Source organism: Phoxinus phoxinus (assembly GCF_949152265.1).
Source record: "Phoxinus phoxinus genome assembly, chromosome: 25".
Classification (NCBI taxonomy): domain Eukaryota; kingdom Metazoa; phylum Chordata; class Actinopteri; order Cypriniformes; family Leuciscidae; genus Phoxinus; species Phoxinus phoxinus.
The window spans coordinates 3,103,999-3,129,039 of NC_136900.1; the positions used below are offsets into that span (position 1 = coordinate 3,103,999).

Sequence of the window (25,041 nt, forward strand, 5' to 3'; positions counted from 1 at the left end):
TTGAACAGGATGTTTTTCTCCTCTTTGTCTTACCATGAGGCTCCAGTGCTCAGGTTACCTGGACAGTAAATGTGCCACAGAGAACGATGGGAAGATGTCCAATGGATTATGCTGGCAAAAGAAACAACAGTTTTTGGGGAAACTCCTTAATAGAGAATACAGGGAGATGTTACCGGTTCTGAATTTCTCAAAATATAAAATTTTAGACCTTCTCATGAAGGTCTAAAATCTCACATATTTAAAACCCCATAGCATCTGAGGGTTTGGATCCTGAAGATGTTGGACATGCCCTAACATTTGTGCTTCAGCTTCATCATCTTCAGCTATTAACATCAGCTATTTATACCAGAAGGCAAACGGCTCCTATACTGCATTCAGCCCAGATTGTATTACAGCAATAAATGCTACTTTCATTTTCTTAGAATGGCAGTATGCAAGACAGTGTGTGGTCATAAATACTGCGCATTAATGCACCCGGGAGATATTGATCCGTTCCCTAATGGGTCTATGAATATGAAAATTGAGAATGTGAGGAGACTTTTTTTTTGTAGTTTATTAAAAAAACATAGTGCACAGTATACACAAAATCAAATAAAAAAAGGTGTTAAAGGCACATTTTTGTGCACCCAGATTTGAACACACTCACACACCTTTGTGCCATTCCTGGAAACAGTTCCTGTTCAAATGAAGACACAAGTGAACGTCACATCCCTGGCATTTCCATGGAGTTTGCTGCTTCTTTCCATGCACAGCTTTGCAATGAACACACAAGCGGCGACCAGCAGTGGCAATATTTCTGACATTGGAGGTCAGCTCAGCTCCTGGAACCGGCACATGGTCACTACTGGTGTGTTTTGGTGTTACTTTCTGAGACACCACAGAGCTCTTCAATAAGCTCTTCCATAAACTCCTTGTGTGTCATGTTGCCGTGTAGCTCCTTGTGCAATATGAAAGCGTTGGTGGCAGCAACGTCCAAGAAGTGTAGAAAGACTTTTCTGTACCACTTCATGGTTTTGTGCTGTGCAGTGTAGTACTGCAACAGCTGATCGGATAGGTCAACACCGGTCATGTGCTGGTTGTACGCGGTCACAGGCGCAGGACATGGAAAAGTCTTTGTCCTCCATGTATCTTGTGCTTTCACTTTTCGTTGCACACGATCTCCTGTATAAGCAGCATGGATGGTGGAGCAAATAGACACTACTTGTTTGTCCATCCACTTCACACACACAAGAGGCCCGTCCCGAATCCACCGGATCGATCCCCTGCTGGACTTTTTGGTCAGTGAATTAGATGAGCTCCGTGGGAAGTCCTTCCTATAGTCTCTGTACGTTCCACAAGCACCAAACTTCATAGCAAACAAGTCTGTTAAGAGCTTTGGACTTGTGTAGAAATCGTCCATGTACACATGGTACCCAGAGCCCAAAACTTTCTTGTCCAGAAGAGACATCACAGCTTCATAAGAAAGCCCATGGCCTGTGGGAAAGATGTCATTGTCCGTGTACACAGAGAGGTCCACAGTATATCCATTCGACGAGTCAGTAAGGACAAAACACTTGAAGCCCAGCTTTGTTGGCTTGGCTTTCATGAATCTTCTCATAACTGTATTTGCTCTGCATGCCACCAGTCTTTCCTTCACAGCTAAATTTCTTCTAGGATGATAGAAGGCTTTGCACGCAAGACGGATAGTGTCCATGAGGGGTTTGACCCTGAAAAGTCGGTCATGTTCAGCTGTGCCGCTATTCTTGTCATTTTCCGTGTCTGCATCTGGGTGGCTCATGTGCAAATTCGATGAAATGGTGCGGTATCGGTCCCTAGACATAACTGTGGCGGGAAAAGGCACAGAGAAAAGACTGTCCTGCCGCCAGTAGTCAGCGATGGAGCTCATCTTCACCATGGCCATGTAGAAAACGAGTCCAATGTAGCGGTACAGCTCGCCAACACTGACATCTGTCCAACCGTATTTGCGATCCTTTGCAAGTGCGCTGGCAGCCTGAGCGTTTGTGTTGTGGCATAGATTTGACACGGCGCTCTCTGAGAAGAACAGTTTGAACAGACTCACAGGGGAGTGCGAGTCAGCGAGACTCAACTGCGGCCCAGGTTCCCGTGCCGGCAGGAATCTCCGAGGCTTTGGGGCCACGTCGACATCAGTCTCTTCTCTCCATGACAGAGTCTTCTTGGCTCTCTTTGCAACAGGTATCTGGTCATTCTCACATCTGTGGGGGAGAAAACAAAAGTGAGCATGCTGACAACAGGATCACAACGACATCCATTACTAATACATAGATAATGCTGATATATTACCCACTCATTAAAGGGTTAGTTCACCCACTCATGAAAATTAGTTCCAACCCCGTAAGACTTTCGTTCATCTTTGGAACGCAAATTAAGTTATATTAAATGTGTTGAGCGTGCATAAGGTCGTCGATGCCCCATCAACAGGCATGAAGCACGAGACCATAATATATCCATTAATTGCCAATCACTTATGCATGCACTGGTGTGCCACCTTCTCCAATATCTGCTGAGGTGTAAATGTTTCAATGATGCCTCATCGTCAGGCATAAAGCATCAGCGATATACATTAATTGCCAATCACTTATGTATGCACTGGTGCCATCTTGGACATCCTAGGCTAACAAATGTTTACTAATATTTGTGCTTGTACCTTTTCTTTTCTTAGGAGTGTGTTTCCTTCACGTGCACCTCACACAGGGGCGGCACAAAAGCATTGTTCAGTTTTTAGCCGGGTTGAGAATCTTAATGAGTAAGTGCACATTATCTGATATTTTACAACTGACAGATTAATTTTGATGACATACTGTAAAATAATACAAACAAAGTGATTGTGAGTGTTCTAAAGCTTTTTAATGGATATATTATGGTGTCGTGCTTGTATTAGCAGATATTAGCAAACATTTGTAAGCTTAGGATGTCCAAGATGGCACACCAGTGCATACATAAGTGATTGGCAATTAATGTATATGGCTGATGCTTTATGCCTGACGATGAGGCATCATTGAAACATTTACACCTCAGCAGATATTGGAGAAGGTGGCACACCAGTGCATGCATAAGTGATTGGCATTTAATGGATATATTATGGTCTCGTGCTGCATGCCTGTTGATGGGGCATCGACGACCTTATGCACGTTCAACACATTTACACCTCAGCAGATATTGGAGAACACAGTTAAGCTCCGTTAATGAGCCAGTATTTTACAGTCAACGCAGATGTTCTGTCGAATAATGCTATCAGATTGTGCTACCAACACTAAATTTGCATTAAGGGGAGGTAATACAGCCTCAAACCACATGAATATGATGTAAGCTAACCCAGAGTCTGAATATTTAATTTGATCTCTCTTCACAGTATAGAGAATAAAAGCTTTTTTTGTACGACATAGGCTACTAAATGAACACAGGACAATATCACCCATAATATTAAAAACAGGCAGATGTCAGTCTGGACAGCTCTTAAAACGGCGATTGAAACGTCTAACACTAATAACTAATAACTCTAATAACTAAAATAAGAATACATGACTTACTCTTCAGAAAATGTGTCCTGTGCTGGATCAAAGCGCTCCCCAAAATGCAGTTCTTCATCGTCAAGGTCTTCGTCGTCTTCGGACTCTGAGGAGAAAGTGAATTCTTCCTCACTGTCTGTGGTCATCTGGAGATCTTGCTCGCGTGCGTGAAGTGCCATGATGTAAGGTCAATGAAGCCAAAAAAAAGTTTGCTTCCAATTTTATCCTATTGATAGGGGGCGTTTACCGGTGGGTGTGGCCAGACCAGCGCTATTTACAAACCCCTCCCCCCCCAGAATTACACATGTAATGATACAATAGATACAAATATTTCACATATAATGTTCTAAATGATTCCAAAGCATCATAAGATACGAGGAACAAAATAAATATCAAAAATATTAAAGAACATTTGTTTCACACAATACCGAAAAAGGAAAAGAAGACATAACGGAATGGAATTCCAGATAGCAAGGTGACATTGATTCAATGTTGAAATTCCATCAGAATAATCATTTTGGTTGTGGTTGAAAATTCAATGCTAAATAATATTGGATCAATGTTGATATTTCAATGCTTTTCAGTGTTGAAAAAGACAAACATTTGCAACAGGCACATTTCCGGATATTTATGACCCACCTTCTGCCAGTCATACACTAAGTACCAATCAAAGGTTGTAGAACATCGTGCAGCTCTAAATTCCTGTTTGTTTTTGTATTCTTTAGATGCCGTACAACAACAAGTGATGGCTGAGAAAAAGGAGGCCTCAAATTTAGTATTTGCTGTTACTACCCCTGACCTGCTTGAGGACATTGCCTGTGTGGTGGAAGCCCCTGAGTTCATCAGAGTATCAATTTAATAAGGACATCCTTTTTGCATCAGCAGAGTAGCTTCAATCCTTGAAAAGCTTCAAGTCCTGAACAGTGAACTGTAGTGGTTAAGTTTGTAGCACTGTGTTTCTGTCTTTAATGGTGAGTTAAATTTGCATTTACTTCAATTTTACAGATGCATGTTGCATTTATGTCATGTTTTTTCAGGCTCTTCTACTGGTATCTACTTTAAGAATTCAGAATCAACAATTCCATGTCATTGGTTTAAGTCTCTTTGTCATCTTTTTTTTTTTTTAAGCCCTGACAGTGAAACTGGAGGCATCTTGCACTGAGATATCTTACCGCCAAATCTAACCTTATCTAACCCGCCAAATCCAAATAAGCCGATTGAAGACTGGGTTACTGAGACAACGGCTCTTTTAAGAGCCACCCATTTTATCTGACAACGAGCACTTTTCCCTTGTTAATATTTTCAAACGCTTTTGTTTGAAGGCGAAATGACCCTAGTGTATGACCTCGACGATTAACTGTACAGGTGACTTTGTGCATGTAATAAGCACATGATTATACCCTAATGTGTGTACCACCCATCCATCTCCCCTAAACTTAAAAAATAGTTTTCTGCCAAGCTCTGATAATATCAATATTCAATATTATAATAAATAATCCAAAATAAAGTAATATACATGTCGGCTTCATGGAAACATAAATTGGTCCATGTTACTCTGGGTATTTGCTCCTTTAGTAGCAGCAGAGCATACAGATCTCTATATGGCTCTGAGTAACATTAGCAGGGCTAATCTACTGATCCCCTATTTCACGAGGAGGATGGAAACCACACAGTGTGATATTAAGAATTTGGGTAAGACAAAAGGCCAAAACTTTAAACTTAAACGTATACATATACATTTATTTTAAGGCCCTTTGTGGGAATCCAGCCGTTGTCTAATCTGATTGGACACTGGAAAATTGGGCTAGTTTTCATTCCATTAGGGCGGGTTTTGAGTTGTCATTGGGCTGGAAATATTTCTGGGACCTGGCAACCCTGATCATGCCCAAAGATATCCAGCTGGCCCGCCGCATCCGTCTGCGTCAAACCACAACGGCTCTTTTAAGAGCCACTTAAGTTTAAACTGAATGAGATAATTTCCAATGTAACGCTGAAAATAAGACCAATATAAAAGATGTGATTTTGTTATAATAACTTCCGGGTTTGAATAACCAGCAGCAGATAAAGGGTGTGCGCGAAAAAAAAGTCAATCAATGACTTTGAAATAATTTTGTTCTGCTGTTTAGTGATTGACATCTAAACTGTTATTACAGTATCAAACTGAAGTGTCAGAGGTCAACATACAGTTTAAAGCGTTTTAAATGTTCTCTTCATTTAAGCGCATGTTATCACTTCAAAAAAACCAGTGTATGCTGTGATCATCTCAAATCAACTGATTTGGACTGTACGTGGTCAATGTAAAACATTTAAACAAATATCAGATATGATATTGGGTGATGGTGGAGGGAACAATGCTAATGACATCTACTATTTATGTTAATATATTTTGGGTGATGCTACTGTCATCTACTTCTTATGTTAATACATTTTGGGTGATGGTGGAGGGAACAATGTTAATGCCATCTACTATTTATGTCTATAAAGGGGCAGATAAATATAAGAATATTATTATTCCATCTGCTCCTTTCTGATCATGGAAATGTAAAGGAAAAAAAAATAAGTGAATTGTATGTGATTAGTACAAACAATGCATTTTCATGAAAAGAATAAAAGAGAAAATGAAATCATGTGGGAGTGCATGACTACTGTATGCTGAGAATAGTGTCAAATAACGCTATATTGGTGAATACTTTTACTTTGAACGGGTGGATTCTGGAATCAACTTCTGCTTCAATGTATATGTAATGATGATGAGTGATTATAATCAAGGTATTAATCAATATTTTTTCCTTCTAAATATCACATGAGTTGAAGGACTTCTCTAAGATTATGAGATTTTACTTTGTTATAGAAGTTACCAGTGTGATTAATGTTCTTTCATGTATTCTCTAATGTCTGTATTCAATATCTGAGAGGAGACTGGAGGGTATGACCCGTGCCAGGAATGCAGTAACAGTGCTTGCTCATTTAGCTTGGATGATATATATATAATACATACATTTGCTTTTCTAGGGTATCCTGACAACTATGGTCACATGGGTAATTGAAGTCTATAGTTTAATGCACCATTTCTTTGTTAAAGCCTTACTTTCCAGTTAGATTAAAAGTGTCCTCTCCTTGAGAGAATGAACGTATTATCTTAATGTTTTGAGAAGATTCTCCTGTTTACCGTTATATCCTATTAAGGAAAGTTAGGAACAACTGGCATTATTGGAGATTGACTGACTTGTTTTCTTCGACATGCTGGCACCTGGACAGTCGTGTGACCTCGGAGGACCACTCGTACCTGACTCAGGGTCCTGGTGGCAGCCGTACAAACTATGGAGATATTCATCTGTTTATGTGTGGAAAATTACTATGTTTGTCTATTTCTTAGCCTTTGTCTTTCAACCTGAAGCAAGGATGTAGCTTAGACCTCAGTGAAGGGTTTAACTGCTGTGATCTGTGCAACTGTAAGTGGGGTAATCTGTTTATGTGTCGTTCATATATTTTGTAATACAAAATTGTATTTTTTATATTTTGTAAAATGTATTTAACACATTTTGAAACATCTGTATCCCGGACATGGCCAGATTTGGGTAAGAAAAAAGGTTGATCCACAGTATTTCACAATCTATGTAAATTGAGTTAAAAAATATCACAAATTTTAATAATAACATGTTAAACTGATGTTATTATATTTAGTTGACTACTTCTTTGAATTCGGGAAGGGTCCGATTCCGGAATCCACTGCCGCTTCAATGTATATATGTATCTTTTTGAGTGATTTATAGTCAAGTTATTAATTAATAATCAATATTTTTCCATCTACATATTAAATTATTTGAATTGCTTTTACTTTTCATCTTCAATCACTAGAGAATAACAATGAAATTGTCTGCACCTCTCACTGTGAGAGAAAAACCCATCAAGGTCTTTGGGTCTTTAACTGTAAAATCCCCTACATTTTCAACTTTCCTTGCAGGGCAGAACAGGGGTTGTCCACCATCCTCCAGAGTTCCGCTAGAAAGTGGCATGAAAGGATGTTTTGCTGATCATTTTTCAGTCTTGGGTTAAACTGTATGCAGTCAGTAATGACAGTGCGGAGTATCAAACATAATCCTGCATTTTAGCATTGCAGTTTTAAAACAATAATTTTGTCTGTGTCTCCATCATAGAATGTGTCCATTGTTTGTGTTTCCTAATTTCCCATGTTGCATGTTACATACACATTCAGGCATAAACAGAAGATAAATGATATGTGCCACTCTATTATTTAATAATTTTACTTTAATATCGTGATGTATATTGTGTGATGTAAAATCACTTTTTATTATGAATCAGTACTACAGTAAAACATGATCTTTGTGAAATACATTTCACAAATTTTAATATGAAACAAAGGTCAGGGTTGGGATTAAATCACACGTGGTCTTGCTATAATTTGGGGGAGGGGTGTGTGTCATGTGACGCTGCGCTGGTTTCTCTCAGGTCCTGTAAGTGAATGTAAAAAGCTTTTCCTTGTGTCACACACAGTATCTATTTGTTGTCTTTCACTGATAGACTGAAGTAACCAGAGCTAAACATGTCTGGAAGAGGCAAAGGCGGTAAAGGACTCGGGAAAGGAGGCGCTAAGCGTCACCGTAAAGTTTTGCGCGATAACATCCAGGGAATCACCAAACCCGCCATTCGCCGTCTGGCTCGCCGCGGCGGCGTCAAGCGCATCTCCGGTCTGATCTACGAGGAGACCCGCGGAGTGTTGAAGGTGTTTCTGGAGAACGTGATCCGCGATGCCGTCACCTACACCGAGCACGCCAAGAGGAAGACCGTCACCGCCATGGATGTTGTGTACGCGCTGAAGAGACAGGGACGCACCCTGTACGGCTTCGGGGGATAAACGCCTGAAACCAGGAGAAACCACACACACCCAACGGCTCTTTTAAGAGCCACACACTCTGCCACAGAAAGAGTCAATGCTTTGGTTATGTCAAGCATAAATTACTTAACGCTTTGTTTTCTCAATCCAGAATGAATTTAACCTAACAACTCGTAAATGTTTCACAGTAATACATCGAGGATATACACTTTTTCTATTACTTTAACATAATACTACCCACAATGAAACCGTCTGTTTATGAATTAAATGTTAATCAGTTTCACGAAGCTGTAAAACAAAAAAAATTAGATAAAGTGGCAAGTTACAACCGTTGGCAGAAGTGATAATGCCGAAACAAAGATATATATTGTCTTCAAATGGGCTTGTATTTACTATTCCTGTAGTTTAAACTTCTCAACAGTTTCATGAAGCTTTCAAAGCGTCTCTGATCATTATTGGTCTCTTTCCTCCCAAACTCGCTCAATGTGTTTATAAGAGGTTTTAAAATCACACGATGATTCATAATATTAGAACCGCTTATTTTCTCAAAAATATTCAATAAAAAGAGCGCGAAACGAAACAACGGAAACTGAGGGGAAGAGTGTCGTTCAAAAAGAGACGGTGGGCGGAACTATATTTTATCCGCCTGTGATTGGCCCTCATTCTTCTCAAGTTGTCCAATGAAATATAAGTTTATGGGTTTGGCCTATGAAAACAGTCAATCAGAAATAACCCGTATGGCTTCGAAATATTAGCATAGGGCAGTGAATAAAAGCCTCTGTATCGCACTGGAGTTTACATTGATTCGTCAGTCTTGTGATCTCGCGTCATCATGCCTGAACCAGCAAAGTCCGCGCCCAAGAAGGGCTCAAAGAAGGCCGTCACCAAGACCGCCGGCAAGGGAGGAAAGAAGCGCAGAAAGTCCAGGAAGGAGAGCTACGCCATCTATGTGTACAAAGTCCTGAAGCAGGTTCATCCTGACACCGGCATCTCCTCCAAGGCGATGGGCATCATGAACTCTTTCGTCAACGACATCTTCGAGCGCATCGCCGGTGAGTCGTCTCGCCTCGCGCACTACAACAAGCGCTCCACCATCACTTCTAGAGAGATCCAGACCGCCGTGCGTCTGCTGCTGCCCGGAGAGCTGGCCAAACACGCCGTGTCCGAGGGCACAAAGGCCGTCACCAAATACACCAGCTCGAAGTGAGGCGTGCCTGACCTCAACTACCCAAAGGCTCTTTTAAGAGCCACACATCTTCTCAGATAAAGAGCTTTTGTGTTTAATTATTTAACCAATGAAGTTTGGATGGATCTGCTTATATGAACACTGTCAACACTTTATCAGATTTTCTCAGAAATCACGTTTTATTCTACTGTTCTTAAGAGTATTTATTGTGTATTTGCATGGTGCATCAAACAAATTCATAAAATTAAAAAAATATATATATCAGGTCCATAGACATTCCAGTACAAACCATTGCATGAGAAGTGGGTAAGAAATTACATATTTTAAGTGCCACACAAAGATAATTGTTTTGGTTATAAATATCAAAAAACAATTACAAATCTCTTTAAAGGATGAACTTAACCAAATAACTCGTAAATAACTTATCACACTAATAAACCGAGACCATCAACATTATTGTTTTCTTTAAACCAGCAATGATATAAAAAAAATTCTACAATTTGTTTTTATATTACACTTTAATCGATTAAATGAATCCTGTTTTACGAAACTAACCAAATAATACCACAGTTAGGAAGTGAAAATGCAGAAACGAAAATATCATATTGTGCACAAACGGCCAAATGGGTTTGTATTAAAGGTGGTGAGGTATGTAATTCTCTTTTTTGGCATATTTTTCAAAATCACTTAAAATCCTATTCCTAACCCACTTACAAGCCACTGAGTTAGAAGCACTGAAATAAAAATGAAGCAATTTAATCATCTGTGGAACGGGCAGGACTCGAAAAAACACCAGACAATCATTTCCAAGACCACCTAGAATCATTGGACAGTAAGTGTGTCAATCAATCGGTCGTAAAATCCGGGTGCAGCTTCTTACTGGCAAGGGCTTCTCGATGTAAAAAACAGTGGATAAAAGTAGCTAATGGGGCCAGCTCCCTTACTCGAGCAACAAGACCACTTTTATTGCCTGTCATTGCACCCGCAGACGCCCAAACAGTTTTCCCACTGGAAGCCCTCGGACGTTATGAATCTATTTAAGCTGTCAAAAATATCTGCCCCTGTCGTTCGTTCTTTCAGTTCTTAACTAAATAAAAAGTCCTCAACGATGTCAGTGGAGTCAACGTACCTGACATAAGCCAGTAACTGCACATTTTGACACAGCTGTCCGGTTCTGTGAATGCCACCCTCAGCCAGCACACCCTGAGGAGTTCAGTTCTCTCAACTCCACCTTCAGCTAGCATGATGCTGTGAGGTCTAATGTTTTAGCCCCTGTCTATTTAACTTGACATGAGCCAAAATTCTGTGTAACAAAAAATAAAACTGTCTTGTGGAATGGGTTTCATGGTTTGGTTTGTCAAATCATCTTTCTTTTAGATTTGCCAAGGTTTTACCGCCTCTTGGATTAGTTTGTGATGGCTTTATTGTCATGTGGATAACAGGAGGCCTGTCTATTGAGGTCAAGTTTAGCCCAAGAAGTCTTCGGCTGTGACATACGGTGAACATTTATTCTTACCAGTTTAATTTCTGTATGGACTATGATAGGAAAGTGTCTAATATTATGCAGATATTGCCATTATTCATAGATAAGAGAATAAGGAGTCCCACTTAATTGCGGAAGTAGTTTGCCCAACATATTCTAGTTTACCCACGATAGGAGTGGCGGAATGATGTGCTTGCTTGTATTTGATTTGCAGTTCACAAATGATGTTGCATAATTTGTATATAAATTCGAATTGGTTCGGTTTGCTTACAGGATTTGTTGAATGTCATTAAAGCTCCTCTGGGCTCTGTAAATGAAAGAAATGTAAAAAAAATAAATAAATACAGTGAACATTGATAGACTATGATATGAAAAATTGTCTACAATTGTTTGCGGATATTTATAGATGAGTCAATGATTACGGCGTCTTACTTGTGGAAGCAGTTTGAATGACTAGTTTGCCCAACATGAATCTAGTTTATTCCCCATGATATTACTCTAAACTCTTGTATTTTCATCCATGAAACAAGGCTGAAGGGTATGTTTGTGATTGTAACGGTCAGTCACAAAACAGCACATTAAATGATCCAAGAGTATAGTCTGAGATTCATGTGTTCATTCATTGTAAGTTGTTTTGCTGTTTGATAGAAGCAATCCAAAATTTCTGAGCCCCCCTTCTACACTGATATATAAATCCCTGTATAGTAGGAAGTCTGCTGCATGTCTGGCAGATGTGTCTTCAGTCTATGTTTAGACTGTTTCTGGAGAATCAATTCAACCCTGACCGATGGCATCACCTTGCGCAAGACCGAGCAGCTTGGCGTTCTGCGCTGACAGAGGACACGACTCTGTCCTGCATGCTTACACCAGCTTTTGCTCAGAAAGACGGCATGTTAGACACTGTTCAGATCGGCGCTTGCCCTGCAAAAGGCATTGGTACTAAACATTTTTTTCAATGAGACAACTGTACTTGTTCTGTCGTCTTTATTTGGTATTTTTTTTTCACCAGTTGATGTGGAATAATATAGCATTGCCTGGTTTCACAGACAAATCTTAAACCTAGCCCCAGACTAAAATGCATGTTTGAGTTGTTTTACCCTTAAAGCATTAAATAGGTAAGTGCTGTTTTAGTGCTGTCTCAAGATCCACACCAGTAACGCCTTTTTGTAAGACATTACTGGTGTACGAAAACTTGCAGTTTGATAAGTTGTGGCAAACATTCTCATTAAACATCATCACTGGTTAAGAGACACTCAGAATCAAATTTGTAAAAAGAGAAGTATTTATTCTTGCAAGAATAGGTTCAATCTTTAACACAGTAGTTACTCTGTGCAGGAGTGACACACTCAGACACAGAACTGGGCAATCTTTAAACTCAAGGCACTTTCCCTACAGAGTTTCACCTCCCAGTAGTTTTCTACAGACAAAGGACCCATATTGCTAGTTTAGATTTATCGCTAACCCTTTAAGCCCCCTCAAACTAGATGACCTCAGAGGTCAGGGGTTATTGCCCATCCATTTTCTGGAGTTTCTCGCTCCCGCTTGTCAGGTGTATCAACATACTTAAATTTCAGAGAAGTCCCCCCTCTCTTATCTCTCTACAAATGGCAAAACCATAGGACATTCCTTTGCAGTATCTACTGAAACTTTCCCACAACAGAAACACGGTTTCAATGCGTTTTCAGGCTCCCAAAGCACCGTTGTCATGTAAAGGAACAGCCAAAACACATACAAAGTTTTACGTTTTTAGTTGAAAATGGTGTCATGTAAACAGCCCCTAAAGGCAAGTTCACACTACAGGATTTTAAAACGTCGGGCTGAACTGTGCAGTTCACACTACATGACTTGCTCTCTGTGAAATCAGGAGTGTTCAAGTTGTTGAGCTGTTCACACCACACGACACAACGTGATTGATCCGCAACAGGAGGTAACTCACTACACGAGGTGACAACAACTCTGTCAGCCAACGATTCTATCTTGTCTACAAACCACGTTTTATCACGAAGAAATCACGCGATAAAACGAACCGGAAATGACGCAATACAGCACGCGCGCCACTACCCAGCGAAGAAGAACACAAGTACACAACACGCGAGTCTTTGTTTGAATATGGACGTCAGACAGAAATTAGTGCTGCAAACTGTTTGCGCGATGATTTGCTCTGGAAAAAAATAAATAAAATTCCCATAGACAGTATAAACGGTATTTTTCCAGTGACCTCAACCCATGCCTTGCTCTGATTGGCTGTAGCTCATGGCATCACATGTGGTTGAGTCGTGCGACAGCTCCAGATATCTAGCATGCTAGATATTTTTCTGGGCTCTGCGACGCGTCTGCGAGCGTCTTTGATGCGTTGTTGGCTCTTTCATACTAACAGATTGGCGAGCTTTCATCGGCCGCTAATCCCCCGCGATTTGCACGCGATAACAACCCGACCTGTCGGCGAGCTCAACGATTTGCAAATCGGGCTTAAAATCCTGTAGTGTGAACTAGGCTTAAGTTCTATGAAATATAACATCAGCTGGTATGCTGGGTGATCAATTAATTATTGATCTCCTTAATTAGCAGATTAGCCTAGTTAACGAGTCATCCAGGTGGTACAAATGGTTTTCTGTTTGGCTTTAAAAGACATGTGTGGGTTTAAAACTTTAGCTCTTGCAGTTGAATTGGCTGTCTTAGAGGCTCAGTTCGTGTTATAGAATGGGTTCGATTAAAATTGCTGTTTTGGTAGTTCTTTATCACCAGTTAGTATGGCATGGTGAGTTTAATTAGTGTTTGCTTTTACTAAGTATATTTGTCTATTTCTTTTTTTTAAATGTCAAATTTGTTTCTCAGTATTCAGCTGTTCAGTTGAAGATGGATCCTTAGATTTCTCCTTGAGTGATGTTGGAAAAGTAGTTGGAGAAAAAGGTTTGTAGACCTGTGTTTCATAATCTAACATACTCTCTTACCAAAGTAATGAGTTTATACTAACTATTAGCAAAAAAAAAAGTGTATTTATCTTTTTCCCTCTCTCCAGGAAATTGTAACTCTGTCCAACTGCAGGGCACTTTTAGCCAGGATGATGTTGATGGATCCAGTTTGGTCAATACCACATTCAGCCAGGACTCTCCTGAGGGGACCGGTTCTGTGAATGCCACCTTCAGCGAGGACTCTCCTGAGGGTTTCGGTTCTGTGAATGCCACCTTCAGCCAGGACTCTCCTGAGGGTTTCGGTTCTGTGAACGCCACCTTCAGCCAGGACTCTCCTGAGGGTTTCGGTTCTGTGAATGCCACCTTCAGCCAGGACTCTCCTGAGTGTTTCGGTTCTGTGAACGCCACCTTCAGCCAGGACTCTCCTGAGGGGTCCGGTTCTGTGAATGCCACCTTCAGCCAGGATTCTCCTGAGGGGTCCGGTTCTGTGAACGCCACCTTCAGCCAGGACTCTCCTGAGGGGTCCGGTTCTGTGAACGCCACCTTCAGCCAGGACTCTCCTCAGGGGTCCGGTTCTGTGAATGCCACCTTCAGCCAGGACTCTCCTGAGGGGTCCGGTTCTGTCAATGCCACCTTCAGCCAGGATTCTCCTGAGGGGTCCGGTTCTGTGAATGCCACCTTCAGCCAGGACTCTCCTGAGGGGTCCGGTTCTGTGAATGCCACCTTCAGCCAGGACTCTCCTGAGGGGTCCGGTTCTGTCAATGCCACCTTCAGCCAGGACGATGCTGAAGGGTCCGGTTCTGTGAACGCCACCTTCAGCCAGGACGATGCTGAGGGGTCCGGTTCTGTCAATGTTACCTTCAGCCAGGACTCTCCTGAGGGGTCCGGTTCTGTGAATGCCACCTTCAGCCAGGACTCTCCTGAGGGGTCCGGTTCTGTGAATGCCACCTTCAGCCAGGATTCTCCTGAGGGGTCCGGTTCTGTGAATGCCACCTTCAGCCAGGACTCTCCTGAGGGGTCCGGTTCTGTGAATGCCACCTTCAGCCAGGATTCTCCTGAGGGGTCCGGTTCTGTCAATGCCACCTTCAGCCAGGACTCTCCTGAGGGGTCCGGTTCTGTGAACGCCACCTTCAGCCAGGACGATGCTGAAGGGTCCGGTTCTGTCAATGCCACCTTCAGCCAAGACTCTCCTGAGGGGACCGGTTCTGTGAACGCCACCTTCAGCCAGGACGATGCTGAAGGGTCCGTTTCTGTCAATGCCACCTTCAGCCAAGACTCTCCTGAGGGGACCGGTTCTGTGAACGCCACCTTCAGCCAGGACTCTCCTGAGGGGTCCGGTTCTGTCAATGCCACCTTCAGCCAGGATTCTCCTGAGGGGTCCGGTTCTGTGAATGCCACCTTCAGCCAGGACTCTCCTGAGGGGTCCGGTTCTGTGAATGCCACCTTCAGCCAGGACTCTCCTGAGGGGTCCGGTTCTGTCAATGCCACCTTCAGCCAGGACGATGCTGAAGGGTCCGGTTCTGTGAACGCCACCTTCAGCCAGGACGATGCTGAGGGGTCCGGTTCTGTCAATGCCACCTTCAGCCAGGACTCTCCTGAGGGGTCCGGTTCTGTGAATGCCACCTTCAGCCAGGACTCTCCTGAGGGGTCCGGTTCTGTGAATGCCACCTTCAGCCAGGATTCTCCTGAGGGGTCCGGTTCTGTGAATGCCACCTTCAGCCAGGACTCTCCTGAGGGGTCCGGTTCTGTGAATGCCACCTTCAGCCAGGATTCTCCTGAGGGGTCCGGTTCTGTCAATGCCACCTTCAGCCAGGACTCTCCTGAGGGGTCCGGTTCTGTGAACGCCACCTTCAGCCAGGACGATGCTGAAGGGTCCGGTTCTGTCAATGCCACCTTCAGCCAAGACTCTCCTGAGGGGACCGGTTCTGTGAACGCCACCTTCAGCCAGGACGATGCTGAAGGGTCCGTTTCTGTCAATGCCACCTTCAGCCAAGACTCTCCTGAGGGGACCGGTTCTGTGAACGCCACCTTCAGCCAGGACGATGCTGAAGGGTCCGGTTCTGTCAATGCCACCTTCAGCCAAGACTCTCCTGAGGGGTCCGGTTCTGTCAATGCCACCTTCAGCCAGGACTCTCCTGAGGGGTCCGGTTCTGTCAATGCCACCTTCAGCCAGGACTCTCCTGAGGGGTCCGGTTTTGTGAACGCCACCTTCAGCCAAGACTCTCCTGAGGGGTCCGGTTTTGTGAACGCCACCTTCAGCCAGGACTCTCCTGAGGGGTCCAGTTTTGTGAACGCCACCTTCAGCCAGGACTCTCCTGAGGGGTCCAGTTTTGTGAACGCCACCTTCAGCCAGGACTCTCCTGAGGGGACCGGTTCTGTGAATGCCACCTTTAGCCAAGACTCTCCTGAGGGGTCCGGTTTTGTGAACGCCACCTTCAGCCAGGATTCTCCTGAGGGGTCCAGTTTTGTGAACGCCACCTTCAGCCAGGACTCTCCTGAGGGGTCCAGTTTTGTGAACGCCACCTTCAGCCAGGATGATGCTGAGGGGTCCGGTTTTGTGAACGCCACCTTCAGCCAGGACTCTCCTGAGGGGTCCAGTTTTGTGAATGCCACCTTCAGCCAGGACTCTCCTGAGGGGTCCGGTTTTGTGAACGCCACCTTCAGCCAGGACTCTCCTGAGGGGTCCGGTTTTGTGAACGCCACTTTCAGCCAGGACTCTCCTGAGGGGTCCGGTTTTGTGAACACCACCTTCAGCTAGGATGATGCTGATGGGTCTGGTTCTGTTTTAGCCCCTGTCTATTTAACTTGTCATGAGTCAAGATTATGTGTAACAAAATAAATGTTTGTTTTGGAATGGGTTTCATGGTTTGCTTTGTCAACTACTTTCTTTTAGATTTGCCAAGGTTTTACAGCCACTTGGATTAGTTTGTGATGGCTTGATTGTCGGTTTTGCCCAAGAATTGTTCAGCAGTGAAGTACAGTGAACATTGATAGACTATGATAGGAAAAAGTGTCTACAAATGTCTGCAAATATTTATAGATGAGTAAATGATCCATCAAGGAGTCTTACTTGTGGAAACAGTTTAAAGGACTAGTTTGCCCAACATGAATCGAGTTTATTCCCCATGATATTACTCTAAATTCTTGTTTTTTTTTCATTCATGAAACAAGGCTGAAGGGTATGTTTGTGACTAAGTGTCAGTCACAAAAAACAAACACTGTAAATGATAATGATCCAAGAGTAGTCTGAGATTTTTGTTCATTCTTCTTTAAGATGTTTTGCTGTGACAAACAATCCAAAATGTCTGAACCCCCTTCTACACTGATATAGATTTCCCTGTAGCTATAGTAGGAAGTTCGCTTCTTATAAATAGAGCTTTTCTCTAGGGCGTCTGGTTTAAAGTTAAATCTGATTTTTTTAAAATTATTACCAATTCATAACTTCACACTGTCAACTTTTTACAATATTCTTATTAAAGATACTGTTAAATACCTAGGTATACACATTACTAAGGATAATGTCTCACTTGTATAATCTCGACATTTGGTATGATCTAGATAAGTGTAAATATTGTTTGAATTTGTGGTCCCAAAGAGTAATTTCTATTATTGGCCAAATATTTCTTACAAAAATGGAATGCTTTTCTAGACTCATTTACCCAGCTTACTCAATCTTATTTCCTCAGAATGCAATAAAAGCTATAAATCAAGCCAACTTCAATTTTATCTATAAAAACACACTACATAAGGAATCTTGGTTAAAGAGTATGAAGAAGGAGGGCTAAAAGCAATCGACATTGAATGTATTAATAAAACGAATCGGCTTAGATCCTTTTTGAAAAATGAAAATAGTTTTTGGCTTCATATCCCCAGTCAAATCTTTATCAAATTAGGCGAGTCAATCGTCTCCTTAGATGTTTATGACCTTAAAAAAACGTCCTGTTAAGTTATCAGTGTTTTATCAACAGATCTACTTGACAGAAATTATGCTTTTAGATCATTTTCCAGTACTCACAACATCCCTTTGTGGAACTGTATGTGGTATTTAGGAATAAGTATTTATTTTACAAAAAAAAAAAAAAGGAATATGGTCTGTAAGGCATATTTTGGTTAATACCGGAGTCATTATGTCTTTTGAGACTTTCTGTTTTAAATTGATTTTATTTGACAGAAAACATTATGCTAACATTATCAAAGCAATCCCACAATATAATTCAGATGTTTTTCAACGTATCTCAAAGTAATGTAACCCCCTGTCTTCCTAAGCTTTTGGTGAATGGAGTTTCTCTTACTCACATTTACCCAATTTTACAATTCGGAAAGCCTTTGTGGATGAATTTTATTCTTCAAATAAAAATTCTATATTTTTCCAGTGCTGAATTTTAAGAACAAAATATCTTAAAAATATCCAGTTGCACGAAAAGCAAAGGAGATGCACTTTCAAATTCTGAATGGAGTGTATCCATCTAGAGAATAGGGTTATCTAGGAAATCCCAGGCAGACTCATGGAGACTCACTAGTAGAGGTCTACATGGGCTTTAAACTGAACTATTACTTTTTTTTGCATCACATAAAGCAGAAAATGTATGACTTATATATACATATATAAACTTATCCTGGGAGATACAACTTATAAAATCTATCAAAATCTATCTAAATATATGATATATATATATATATATATATATATATATATATATATATATATATATGGCCTGTTCAATAAAGTTGTGAAAGAGTATTAAACATAATCCTGCATTTTAGCTTTGCAGTTTTAATACGCTTTTAAGTATTAAAACAAATAAAAATGTTATCTTTCTCCATTGTTTGTGCTTTCTAAATTCGATTCCCATTACTAAAAAGAGAAATATACACTTACAATATACATGTACAAACACACACAGGCATAAACAGAAGATAAAAGAGATGTGCCACTCTATTATTTGATCAATTTACTTTAATATTGTGATATGTCGTCTTGTGTCCCTCTTCATTTACTTTGGTGAACCTGTAGAAAATCACTTTTCATTATAACCAGTACTACTGTGATTTATATGATCTTTGTGAAATACATTTTATGAAACCTGAATTTTAATATGAAACAAAGGTCAGGGTTGGGAAAAAATCACATGTGCTCTTGCTATATTTTGGGGGAGGAGGGGTGTGTGTCATGTGACGCGGCGCTGGTTTCTGTCAGGTCCTGTAAGCGAATGTAAAACGCTTCCTTGTATCACAGACAGTATCTATTTGCTGTCTTTCATTGATCGACTGAAGTAACCAGAGCTAAACATGTCTGGAAGAGGCAAAGGCGGTAAAGGACTCGGGAAAGGAGGCGCTAAGCGTCACCGTAAAGTTTTGCGCGATAACATCCAGGGAATCACCAAACCCGCCATTCGCCGTCTGGCTCGCCGCGGCGGCGTCAAGCGCATCTCCGGTCTGATCTACGAGGAGACCCGCGGAGTGTTGAAGGTGTTTCTGGAGAACGTGATCCGCGATGCCGTCACCTACACCGAGCACGCCAAGAGAAAGACCGTCACCGCCATGGATGTTGTGTACGCGCTGAAGAGACAGGGACGCACCCTGTACGGCTTCGGGGGATAAACGCCTGAAACCAGGAGAAACCACACACACCCAACGGCTCTTTTAAGAGCCACACACTCTGCCACATAAAGAGTTAATGCTTTGTTTATGTCAAGCAGAAGTTACATAACGCTTTGTTTTCTCAATCCTGGATGAATTTTACCTAACAACTCGTAAATAATGTTTCACAGTAACACATCGAGGATATTTATAATTTTTTCCACATTTTACCTTAACCACAATAAAACCGTCACGAAGCTGTTCCACAAAAAATAACTAAAAAAGAAATGATAATATGGTACCAGAGTTGGCAGAAATGATAATGCCGAAACAAAGATAGATATATGTCTTCAAATGGGCTTTTATTTACTATTCCTGTAGTTTAAACTTCTCAACAGTTTCATGAAGCTTTTAAAGCTTGTCATCATTATTGGTCTCTTTCCTCCCAAACTCGCTCAATGGGTTTGTAAGAGGTTTTAAAATCACACGTTGATTCATAATATTTGAACTGCTTATTTTCTCAAAAATATTCGATAAAAAGAGCGCGAAACGAAACAACGGAAACTGAGGGGAAGAGTGTCGTTCAAAAAGAGACGGTGGGCGGAGCTATATTTTATCCGCCTGTGATTGGCCCTCATTTCTCTCAAGTTGTCCAATGAAATACGAGTTTATGGGTTTGGCCTATGAAAACAGTCTGTACCTTTGAAAATTAGCATAGGGCAGTGAATAAATGCCTCTGTATCGCACTAGAGTTCACATTGATTCGTCAGTCTTGTGATCTCGCGTCATCATGCCTGAACCAGCAAAGTCCGCGCCTAAGAAGGGCTCAAAGAAGGCCGTCACCAAGACCGCTGTCAAGGGAGGAAAGAAGCGCAGAAAGTCCAGGAAGGAGAGCTACGCCATCTATGTGTACAAAGTCCTGAAGCAGGTTCATCCTGACACCGGCATCTCCTCCAAGGCGATGGGCATCATGAACTCTTTCGTCAACGACATCTTCGAGCGCATCGCCGGTGAGTCGTCTCGCCTCGCGCACTACAACAAGCGCTCCACCATCACTTCTAGAGAGATCCAGACCGCCGTGCGTCTGCTGCTGCCCGGAGAGCTGGCCAAACACGCCGTGTCCGAGGGCACAAAGGCCGTCACCAAATACACCAGCTCGAAGTGAGGCGTGCCTGACCTCAACTACCCAAAGGCTCTTTTAAGAGCCACACATCTTCTCAGATGAAGAGCTTTTGTTTATTTATATCTACAGTATTGAATCTATTACAGTTTTGATGAATCTATTATAAACGCTGACAACACTATCAGTGTATGAGATTTACACACACAGCACATTTCATAATCCTAGTTCATCTCTTATTAAAAAAAAAAAAAAATGCAAGTAAGGTCTTTCTTTGCTCCTTGTGTAAATGGCCTAGTACTCGCATCATTTCCCAACTTTTAAATCTCATCAACACCAAACCACAAAACGTTCCTTACATTTAAAACTCAGATGTGTTCTACCTTCCAACAACAGGCCTTTGGAAACTATATCACTGAAAGTAAGGAATCCCGGTTTAAGTTCTCTTACGTAGAGTTCTCTCGTACTGCGTCGAAGAACGCTACGGGAAAGTATTTCTTTGTCGAGATTGAAGCCTAAAAATTTATCCTTAATTTTGTAAATATTGTAAAACGCTTTTCTGTAGCATACAACCCTAGGCGGAGCAATATCGCTCACCCATTGGCTGCTCCGCCAGAAAAGCACAGCCTATGCGAGGCCAGAGACGCTGACCAATGAGGGCGCTTCGCGCCCTTCTGCGTCACCTCCCGCCAAAACAGGCGTGGCCTAGGCCTATAAATACGAGCATAGCTGTCTAACAAACTGATTTTTCTTAATTCACAAAGCTGCACGCATCGTTGGATTGGATTCGAGCCGCCACAGCCGTTTGGAACAGCACTTCAGCAGGACGAGCCTTTTCTCTGAAGCCGCCGCCTTCAGCCGCCGTTCCCTGCTGCGCTTCTCCGGCGTGGAATATCCTTTACATTATGTGTGTGTGTTTTGTGTGTGTGTTCGCCGTCGCGACACACAGTTTTTCCACCACTAAAAGAGCCGAGCGTCTTTTTCAAGATGCCTTGCACCTCCTGTGGCTCGTGTAGAGCCCCGCTCAGCGACGGGGACCACGTGCTTGTGTTTCCTGCCTGTAAGGATCACGCAGCTTCAGCTCTCGTCGATGGCGGCTGCCATCACTGTGATTTGATGCCTACGGTGACTCTGCGGACTCGCCTGGGGTTCATTTACTGAAGCTGCATCTTTCCGCCCGCTGTAGTGCCGCGCCGTGAAAAGCGCCGTGCTCAGCGGAGCCCGGAACCTCCCTCCACCACGAGGTGCTCGCCGCTGCTGCCGCCAGCTTCTCCGCCCGCTTCGCTGGACTCTCTGACCGACGGACAAGGGCCGCTGTGTGCCGCCGCGTCCGTCATGGACGAGGAAGGTGAAACCGCGTCTGTGGAGGACGACTGCTATTCTCTCCTCGCTTCGGGTAGCAAGGGATGGGCGAGCTCCGAGGATCTCCCCTCCCCCGCCGCTCGTGAGCGTCGACGGAGAAAGACCAGCATCGATGCGCTTACCGGCTGGATGGCTGCTTTTCTGCAGAGGAACGTACGTTACCGTCCTCACGACCCGCGCCTTTTTCTTCCTGAATTCACGAAGAAATCGCGGAGTCCCGGAAAGCCCCGTTTTCAGCCAGGATGCGCACTTCTGCTTCGAGGAAAGCTAACGTTACAGTGTTAAAATCCCGCCGCGGCCGGATTTCACTAAAATGTCTCGCTCGCACAGTCCCAACATACGCGACCGTGCCAGTGTATTTTGCAGTCACCAAATCGGCATCAAGGCCCGTTTGCCTGCACACAAACGCCGTTTTCACGACGCCCCAGGTAAATCTGAAAATGTATTTTCTGGTGTCCCGGCCACGGCCGATGGTGTAATGTGTGTATCCGTAATGCCCACGACCCAGTGCCCATTCGTACACACAAGCACAGCCCTACACAACAGGGCTTGCACACATAAAATCGACTCTGTCGATTGTGCGTCACATGTAAGTTAGTGAACGTGCCCGCTTTTCAGTGCCCACAATCACTACACACTGTATGTCCCGTGGTTTCTGTAAAAACTAAACGAATGCACGGTCAGTCGGTTCTGATAGACAGTACTCTCTGTGCTACATGGTGTCCCGGCCACAGCCGATGATGTAATGTGTGTAACTGTATGCCCACGACCAGTGCCCATTCGTAGACACAATACAGGGCTTGCAGACATAAAATCGACTCTGTCGATTGTGCATCATATGTAGTGAGCGTGCCCGCTTTCAAGTGCCCACAATCACTACAAGCTACATGTCACACGTTTTCTATGAAACGAAACCGATGCACGGTCAGTCAGTTCTAATAGACAGTACTCCCCAGTGCTATAAATGTACCCGCGTTCACGCACCCACATTTATTCTCAAACATGCCGAGCCGTACGGGGCTCGCACCGCGCGCTCTCTCTCTCAGCTGAGAGAGCTGAGCGCGCGCGGGCTGCCCGCTCGATTAAGCGCGCCCCCCGCATCATACGCTGCAATGGCGCCCATGTTACAGCACACGACTGCTCTCGTGTCGCCGCCATTTCGCGACCAGAGCCCGGTTTTTCAACCCGTGCAAGCACAGCCCCGTACAACACAGGGTCTGCACACATAAAATCGACTCATGCCGATTGTGCTTTACATGTAGTGAGCGTGCCCACTGTCCAGTGCCCACAACCACTACACACTGCACGTTCCGCGTTTTCTGTAAAAACGAAACTAACGAACGGTCAGTCAGTACACAAACACAGTGTCCCCGGTGTTATAAATGTGCCCGCCACCAAGCGCCCACGTTTATTCACAAATATAACGAGCCCTACGGGGCTCGCCCCGCGCGCTCTCTCTCAACTCAGAGAGCCGAGCGCGCGCGGGATGCATACTGTGTTAAACATGCCCCCCGCCTCACACGCCACGGCGTCCATGTTACAGCACACGGTTGCTCTCGTGTCGCCGCCATTTCGCGACCAGGGCCCAGATTACATTCAACCCCTAGTCACACGTGCAGATGCATGGGAAAGACTTCCCGGGGTCTCAGAATGGGTGCTAGAGACTATAAAAAGAGGCTATTCGCTACAGTTTCATCGACGCCCTCCCCGTTTCATGGAGAAAGTCGAAACCACGGTAAAAACAGAAGTAGCACACCTACTTCGAGCCGAAATAGCGAAGCTATTGAGCAAAGGGGCCATAGAGCCTTTATCTCAAGCTCAAAGCGAAGGGGGTTGGTACAGCAGATATTTCCTGGTACCCAAGAAAGACGGGGGTCTCAGACCCATTTTGTATCTGAGGCGTCTGAACAAAGCGCTAGCAAGGCGAAAGTTCAGAATGCTCACGACCAGAAAAATCCTCGCGCAGATTTGCCGAGGAGACTGGTTTATGGCGATAGATCTGAAAGACGCGTATTTTCACATACAAATTGCGTCACGTCACAGGCGATTTTTGAGATTCGCCTTCGAGGGCCGGGCATATCAGTACACAGTGCCATTCGGCCTATCCCTAGCACCTCGTACATTTACAGTGTGCATGGACGCGGCGCTGGCACCCCTGAGACTCCGAGGCATTCGAATTCTGAACTATTTGGACGATTGGCTGATTCTGGCTCAATCGCCTTCAGAACTCGCTCACCACAAGACACTAATACTCGATCACCTCGAGTGCTTAGGTCTGAGAGTCAATTGGGAGAAAAGTTTACTGTTTCCCAGTCAAAGGGTCTCCTTTTTAGGACTGGATCTGAACTCGCTGTCTATGACAGCACAGCTGTCATCACAGCGCAGGCAGGACACCCTGCAAATGGCAAAATCCTTCTGCAGCGGCCATTTAGTGCCGCTCAAGAGATTTCAGAAAATGCTAGGCCTCATGGCCTCAGCCTCGGCAGCTCTACAGTTGGGCCTGCTGCGCATGCGCCCACTGCAGTTCTGGTTGAAAGCGCGCGTACCGCGCCGAGCATGGTTGCACGGTCGTTATCGCCTCAAGGTCAATCAGGAATGCATTTCAGCCCTGACACCATGGAGAGCGTCAGACTGGTACCGGTCAGGTGTAAGCCTGGGGACTTCCTCGAGCCTGAAGGTGGTGTCCACGGACGCGTCCACCTCAGGCTGGGGAGCACTGCTCGACGGCAGACCGTTCTTTGGCCAGTGGGTGGAACGAGCCAAACTACCGCACATAAACTGCCTGGAAATGATGGCGGTGGACTTTGCGCTGAGGCGTTTTTGTCCCCGGATAAAAGGGCACCACGTCCTGGTCCGTTCGCACAACATGTCGGTAGTAGGCTACATAAACCGCCAGGGGGGCGTGAAATCCCGAAACCTATTCAGGTTAGCGGAACGCATACTGGTATGGGCCCAGCACAACCTGCGCTCGTTGAGAGCAATGCATGTGCCAGGCCACTTGAATGTAGGCCCAGAC

The 25,041-nt window shown here is 43.7% G+C and overlaps 6 protein-coding genes across 6 annotated transcripts; 5 read left to right on the plus strand and 1 right to left on the minus strand.

Annotated features, from left to right (window-relative positions):
- Positions 1-841: 841 nt before the first annotated feature.
- On the minus strand, positions 842-3,708 carry LOC306993719 (piggyBac transposable element-derived protein 4-like; the record flags this gene model as incomplete). Its single annotated transcript, XM_079603715.1, has 2 exons — positions 3,549-3,708; positions 842-2,213 (listed from the first exon to the last, which is right to left on the minus strand). The coding sequence occupies exons 1-2, from the start codon at positions 3,704-3,706 to the stop codon at positions 842-844; spliced, it is 1,530 nt and encodes a 509-aa protein (XP_079459841.1). The 5' UTR covers positions 3,707-3,708.
- A 4,367-nt stretch (positions 3,709-8,075) lies between these two features.
- On the plus strand, positions 8,076-8,964 carry LOC306993302 (histone H4). Its single transcript, XM_079602976.1, has one exon. It carries the CDS (start codon positions 8,092-8,094, stop codon positions 8,401-8,403), a length of 312 nt encoding a protein of 103 aa, XP_079459102.1. The 5' UTR covers positions 8,076-8,091; the 3' UTR covers positions 8,404-8,964.
- Positions 8,965-9,196: 232 nt separating this feature from the next.
- On the plus strand, positions 9,197-9,844 carry LOC306993278 (histone H2B). Its single transcript, XM_079602951.1, has one exon. The coding sequence runs from the start codon at positions 9,215-9,217 to the stop codon at positions 9,587-9,589; it is 375 nt and encodes a 124-aa protein (XP_079459077.1). The 5' UTR covers positions 9,197-9,214; the 3' UTR covers positions 9,590-9,844.
- Positions 9,845-13,353: 3,509 nt separating this feature from the next.
- LOC306993254 (uncharacterized protein) lies at positions 13,354-17,243 on the plus strand. The gene is made up of 3 exons (XM_079602924.1): positions 13,354-13,809; positions 13,887-13,961; positions 14,071-17,243. The coding sequence occupies exons 1-3, from the start codon at positions 13,752-13,754 to the stop codon at positions 16,719-16,721; spliced, it is 2,784 nt and encodes a 927-aa protein (XP_079459050.1). The 5' UTR covers positions 13,354-13,751; the 3' UTR covers positions 16,722-17,243.
- A 1,962-nt stretch (positions 17,244-19,205) lies between these two features.
- LOC306993293 (histone H4) lies at positions 19,206-19,621 on the plus strand. The gene has a single exon (XM_079602967.1). It carries the CDS (start codon positions 19,253-19,255, stop codon positions 19,562-19,564), a length of 312 nt encoding a protein of 103 aa, XP_079459093.1. The 5' UTR covers positions 19,206-19,252; the 3' UTR covers positions 19,565-19,621.
- A 693-nt stretch (positions 19,622-20,314) lies between these two features.
- Positions 20,315-20,754, plus strand: LOC306993281 (histone H2B-like). The gene has a single exon (XM_079602954.1). The coding sequence runs from the start codon at positions 20,334-20,336 to the stop codon at positions 20,706-20,708; it is 375 nt and encodes a 124-aa protein (XP_079459080.1). The 5' UTR covers positions 20,315-20,333; the 3' UTR covers positions 20,709-20,754.
- The last annotated feature ends 4,287 nt before the right edge of the window (positions 20,755-25,041 follow it).

What these genes read in the sequence shown, in the direction of transcription:
- LOC306993302 (XM_079602976.1), top strand. Translation starts at nt 8,092, where the DNA reads ATGTCTGGAAGAGGCAAAGGCGGTAAAGGACTCGGGAAAGGAGGCGCT.
- LOC306993278 (XM_079602951.1), top strand. Translation starts at nt 9,215, where the DNA reads ATGCCTGAACCAGCAAAGTCCGCGCCCAAGAAGGGCTCAAAGAAGGCC.
- LOC306993254 (XM_079602924.1), top strand. Translation starts at nt 13,752, where the DNA reads ATGGGTTCGATTAAAATTGCTGTTTTGGTAGTTCTTTATCACCAGTTA. An exon ending in TCACCAGTTAGTATGGCATG is followed by an intron (nt 13,810 to 13,886) that starts GTGAGTTTAATT and finishes TTTGTTTCTCAG; the next exon opens with TATTCAGCTGTTCAGTTGAA. An exon ending in AAAAGTAGTTGGAGAAAAAG is followed by an intron (nt 13,962 to 14,070) that starts GTTTGTAGACCT and finishes CCCTCTCTCCAG; the next exon opens with GAAATTGTAACTCTGTCCAA.
- LOC306993293 (XM_079602967.1), top strand. Translation starts at nt 19,253, where the DNA reads ATGTCTGGAAGAGGCAAAGGCGGTAAAGGACTCGGGAAAGGAGGCGCT.
- LOC306993281 (XM_079602954.1), top strand. Translation starts at nt 20,334, where the DNA reads ATGCCTGAACCAGCAAAGTCCGCGCCTAAGAAGGGCTCAAAGAAGGCC.